General features: G+C 44.6%; 1 protein-coding gene across 1 annotated transcript in view; it reads right to left on the minus strand.

Annotated features, from left to right (window-relative positions):
* MMP16 (matrix metallopeptidase 16) overlaps positions 1 to 3,087 on the minus strand; it is a 284,820-nt gene extending 281,733 nt beyond the window's left edge. The window contains exon 1 of the mRNA XM_032759998.2: positions 2,238 to 3,087. Coding sequence (XP_032615889.1) covers positions 2,238 to 2,369 — 132 coding nt within the window. The 5' untranslated portion in view covers positions 2,370 to 3,087. The remainder of the gene's footprint in view (positions 1 to 2,237) is intronic.
* Between the last annotated feature and the right edge of the window lie 2,946 nt (positions 3,088 to 6,033).

A 6,033-nucleotide genomic window follows, 5' to 3' on the forward strand; every position in this document is an offset into this window, starting at 1 on the left:
ACTAGCAGCTACTCTTACAATCTAAAAAAAAAGGGGGGTATCATTACACATAAAGAAACTTATAAATCCAACCAAAATGAGCTCAAGAGCTTAAAAATACTATTTGAGGATAACATAAACTATAGCATATAATCTGCTCTAAACCATTAAAAACTTCCCAATTTATTATGCAAGGTTTTAAAGGTCTGAGATGGCACATGACTTATCTGTCACGCTTAAATCTGTGTAATAAATATGAATAGAATAATTTAAATACTCTAAAAATGGGAAAATAACTATTTTCTCCATAAACCATTTTTCCCCACACATCTTAATGAAGAAAGAGAAGGGGTCACTGGAATCCAAAATTAAATAAATTTTTTAGTACAATCATAACTTTTTTTGCATAACAATATCTGAAGTTACTGAGAGATTCCAATATAAAGAAATACAATCTTTTATGTTTAGTCTCACAAAAAATCTCATAATCATCAAAACTCATGTCAACCTAACCTCTGAAAGCAAATCTAATACTTTCCTAAAGCAGGTAACCATCAATCCAGGCTGTCCTTCCCTTCCCCTTAGTGAGAAAGACACAACCTTGCACTTACTTTTACCACCTCCCACACACTCCACCTCACCACCATCACCACCAATCTGAAGCAATAGGCCCTTCTGTTTATAACATTATAAATAACAGCTTGCCACTTTAATTCCTCCAGCCTATGAACTAATCCTTCATTTCAACATTAAATTATCTCTTGATTTAAATGTTAGGTACAAAAATCCGTCTGTGGCACGTAATTCCAAAAGTTCAAATTTGCAATAAAAAAAGTCTGGACTTTCAAGCACCTTTCTCTTTTTATCTAGAAAAATAAAGTGGTATTTTTCAAAGGGTTAAACCTTTTTAGTTTTCAAATTGGGTTTTTTTGTGTGTAATTTATTCATACTTAATATCTGTGAAGGTCTTTAACTCTTGATAATAGCTCTTACTTTTTCAAATACTTTTTTTGTAATAACCATCACTTATTACATTAAGTCCTAAGAACAGTTTCTATAAACACAGTTATATTCAGAATATGCCTTTACACATGGCATTTATTATGCACACTCTGTATATCAATTGGTTACATGAAGCATGTTCAAATACTGTGCAACAGGTCTTGCTATTGTGTAAACACACACTCCCAACAAAATGACAGTAAGCTTCATAATATCAACAATATAAGAAAAAAATCACATTATTCCTTAAAGAATTATTCATAATTCGTTTGAGAGATCAGAGGACATCAGATCTAATCAAAAGAAGTAAATGTTACTAAGACCCTCTTACTGGCTTTGTATCCCACCATATATGTGATAAAGTTGTGTTACAGCCCAGGTGTATACACGCTTTCATTGATTTATTGCACATTACTGGCTTCAGTGCTGACTTGATGACAGGAAGAGTACTTTGGCAGAGGTCTGACAAGTCCCTATCCTTAAGTTCCCTTTTGCTTTGTGCCGTCTGTTCCCAAAGCTATCAAAGTAAAGCAAATGACAGTCTAAAACCTCCCCGTTTTGCCACGAGAGTGTGAAATCAAATTAAAAACACACCTCAAAACTATTACATTGGGCCACGTTTATTTTCAATTGGCGGGGGAGGGGGAAAGAAGACACTTAAAAAGAGACGGATTTCATGACCTCTGTGTAGCCAGATCTAGTTACAGTGTATTAAGTTATGTCTAAATGACACACAAAAAAAAGACTCTCAAGTGTTTTATCACAAAGTAGTGTTATTAAACACATCTAGTGTTCCCACGCTCTCCTCCAGATTCTTTGATTTTTAACCTTCTTTGTTAGGCACCAAACACTGGGAGAAAGATTTCAGGAACAATACCTAGGCAGCACATGATGCCAGGGAATTAATTCTGTCTTCCCCGAGCTGTTTATCCATCATAAACTCAAGCTGCCTTATTTAGCTACACGGTTGCTATATGTAGGACTTCTCTTCCATGGGTGAAAAGCATGGACCGGCTACAATTGTGTCTTTGAGCGCGCAGCATCGTGCTTTGTGCTGCCGGGGATAACGGATTCTGGGTCTCACACGCATCCGTCACCTAAGACACCCTTAAACTGAACCAGCGTCTTGGCAGCTAGAAGGGAAACAACGTGCTGGGACCCAGGCTGCTCTGAGCTACAAGGATCCCAGGAGTGAAGGAAATGTTTCAGGGAGCAGCCCAGGCAAGGGGGGAGGAAGAAAGCCCTCGCACTCTTACCTCCACATTGAAATACTGTTCCGTTCCGCAGACTGTAGCATATAAAATCCAAAGCAAGGTTTGCAAGAAAAACACCCCCGAATGATGCACGAAATCCAACCGTCTTCCAGTGCTGAATGTGAGTAAGATCATAGTGAACTGTGCTTCAATGGATGGACGAGCTCCCCTTCGTTTTCTCCCTCTCTCCCTCTCCCTCCCTCCCTCGTTTCCTTTCAAAAAAAAGTCCTCCGGGTGGGTAAGGAGCCTGCAGGTTCACCCACAGCCGGGCAAGGGGAGGAGACAGGGGCCCCGCGCTCGGCAGCACCCGAGAGGCAGCGGCGAAGACAGAGTCAGCAGTAGTTCCTGTTCACCATCCTCCGGGGTCAGTCACCGGGAACGTGGCGCCCAAGTTCACCGGCGGTTCCGGCTCAAAGCGCCTAGTCGCAGCCGCAGCAGCAGCAGCAGCAGCCGCCGCCGCCGCCGCCGCCTCCAGCCCGTGCGTCCTCCTCCTCCACCGCCTACTCCTCCTCCTCCGCCGCCGCCGCCGCCGCCCCCAGCTCCTGCGGGAAGGGCCTCCGCCGCTCCTCACTCTCTCGCCTCTGCTTCTCCTTCCCTCCTCTCCTCGCTCCCCTCCAGAATGTTCATCCGTAATCTACATAACTCCTCCTTCCCGGGGTCTGCCTGGCTCTCGGGGCCCTTGGCGCGCGCGCGCGCGCACACACACTCACACACACAGACACAGAGACACACACCGCGACACACACACACACACGCGCACACACACACACACACACACACACACACGAGCATACACACAGCCCGACACACACGCACGCGCGCTTCTTAAAGGAGACGGCTCAGAAAGGATTCCCCACTACGGTAGGGCGCACCGGAGGTATCCACCCGCGACAAGGGCCCTGGTTTGAGCACAGCTCTTCGACAGTATCTCCCATCCCGCATCCCCGAGGCAGGCACCCAGGAACTTGGGCGGCTCCATTCTTTCTTCTCGCCCGCCCCCCCACCTCGCATCTAAAAACGAGTGCGCCCCTCCCAGCCATGAGCTGGGTGGGGCTCAGGCTGCGGACCCTAGTGGGGCCTGGGGAGCGGCCCAACCCTGGTCCTGGAGAGCGGTCGGCATTCCTGAGGAAGCGGCCCTGGAAGATCAGGGGCGCTGGGAATCAGAGGAGCGCCTGGTCACTGAGCGCCGCTGGGTGGCTCAGGTCGGTGGCTAGGGCTGACCAAGTTTGGGAAGCCTGAGATAGCAAATCCCGAACGTCCAAAACTTTGTTGGGGTCCGCCGAGCCTGTGGCCTGGTGTCCTCCTGAATCCCCTCTACCATAGCTACATTCCGCCTTCCAGCCTTGAGGAGTAGGCACAGGGTTTTGGTGGGGGACTAGACAAATACAGAAGCGGGATGAAAATGCTCACTTTCCAAGTGAACGGTGGACACTCGCACACAGTGGGACCCGGGAGAGATGGTCCTGGGTGTTAACAAAGCATCCGATGAGAGGGATGGGGGCGCTGGAACGAAACCGGCTGCAGGAGCCAGGGGAAGGGTTGGGGAAAGGAGAAGGAGCAGCCTGAGGAAAGGCGAGTAAAGCAGCTGGCAAGGGCGGGAGGAAGAGGCTGCGCGCAGACCGAGCGGGGGAGAGGCTGGCGGGAGCGAGGAGAGCTGCAGTCGAGAGGGGGAGGCGGCTGGCAAGAAGCACAGGCGAACGCGGGCAGGGAACTTCAGAGGTGGCTGCCAAAAAGGACTGGAGCTGCAGCAGTACGAGGCAGTGGACAGGGGCGGCAGCAACCACCAGCCCTTGGCAAGTGATGTTCTGGCTGAAAGTGAAAGGGGGAAGGGAGCGAGGCAAGCATCTGTTTGGGGGGCAATGCCAGTAAATGTGCTTCTCCTTGGCAGCCAGCAGAGGGGAAGAGGAGCCCACGGGAAAGAAAAGCAGGCGAGGTTAAGAATAAAGAGTGTTCCAGGTATGACAGCTACCTCGGTGAGGTGGAAGAGAGAATTGACAAGGCAAATTTCATGGGTGAGTTGGAAAGGCAAGAAGCAGGACTACAAGAGGTCCTATGTGGTAAGCAGATGGAAAATGCTGAAAATGGTTTGCCAAAAATTGTATTAGACTGCAATAACTTTTATCCAATAAAAGAAAAAAAAAAGGCTGAGAAATGGGACTTTGCAGCTATTGCTGTAAAGATGTAAGAAATGCCCACCCAACTTGACCCAAGACCCAAGACCCAAGAAGGTCTCAGGGAGACCTTCCTGACAGTCTGCCTTGTGCCCAGCATGTGCTGCCCACAAAATAATTTTGAAGATGTAATAAAAAGCAATGCCTTATATTGTATAGTATATTAGAATATTCAGAATGTTTCCAGACATAGTATCTCATTTAATTCTCACACCATCTCTGAGGATTTTGTTTTTATTTTACAGATGAAGTAAATGATAGCAATAAAATATAACGTTCCAGCAAACCATAGAAGTGGCAGAGTTCAAACTTCTGTTTCCTGACTCCCAGTTCAGTGATTTTCCTGCTATACTCCAGTGACTTTCCAAATAGAAATTCAATCCTGCTCTTAGCAATTTTATAATACATAGGTTGAGATGATTTTTATAAAAGAAACAGCTAGAAGGCAACATGAAAGTAATGTCATTATATAGAATTTATATGGTGTTCTATGCCAATATAAGGTAACGAAATGTAGTGAAGTATTTGTCAATAAATCAAGAATTATTTTTATGTGTGCATTATATCTAGTAAAGTGCAAAATTAGAGAGGGAAAATGATACAAAAATATGTTTAAACTCAGTTCCTAGTCTTTGAGATACTATTGAAGAGGAGGAGGTAAAAATAATTTACCAAAGACGTTCATGAGAAAACAGTGCTAAATGGTGAAGTCCTTGCTAACTGAGCCAAATATTAGAAGACTTTATCAAGGACATGGAGTGCAAGTTGAGCACTGCCAAACCATCAGTAAGGAGGGATTTTTCACCATAAGTAACTTGATTTTTTTCTGTTTTTCTTTTTTTAAAGCACGTGCTCAGAAAAAAAAAATAGTGTATTTGTGGAGGACAGGTATGGAGAGGGACTTGTAATGAAATATTGAGTTAACATTTGCTCAAATTGGCAAACAAGGATTGCTAAACCATTCTAAATATGAATAGGTATCCAGGGAATATTACCTTCAAAATTATGCATGGGATTGACCATGGGAAGTGACTCTATGCAAAGGGGGAACAATTAAAATGTTTTAGACTGGCCATGGTGGCTCGCGTCTATAATCCCATCACTTTGGGAGGCTGAGGTGGGTGGATCACCTGAGGTCAGGAGTTTGAGACTAGCTTGACCAACATGATGAAATCACATCTCTACTAAAAATACAAAAATTAGCTGGACGTGGTGGCAGGTGCCTGTAATCCCAGCTACTCAGGAGGCTGAGGCAGGAGAATCACTTGAACTCAGGAGGCACAGGTTGCAGTGAGCTCAGATCGTGCCATTACACTCTTGCCTGGATGACAAGAATGAAACTTCATCTCAAAATAAATAAATAAATAAATAAATAAATAAATAAATAAATAAGGTTTTAATCCAGCTATGAAACTGTAAGGCCTGGACTAGTGAGATGTCCTAGGAAATCTATGCTTTCAAAGAGCAATCCTAAGAGAAGAAAACTATTGAAAGTAGAACATCCTAAATTCAAAAGATAATATCAAATTAGTGATTGGTTACCATAAGAATTTTAATTACTTGTAAACAGTTATTAAACTTATTTGTGAGTGTTTGATGAGCAATAAGTGAATGAATGAGTGTTCAAG

Source organism: Hylobates moloch, unplaced genomic scaffold (genome assembly GCF_009828535.3).
Source record: "Hylobates moloch isolate HMO894 unplaced genomic scaffold, HMol_V3 SCAFFOLD_9, whole genome shotgun sequence".
Classification (NCBI taxonomy): Eukaryota; Metazoa; Chordata; class Mammalia; order Primates; family Hylobatidae; genus Hylobates; species Hylobates moloch.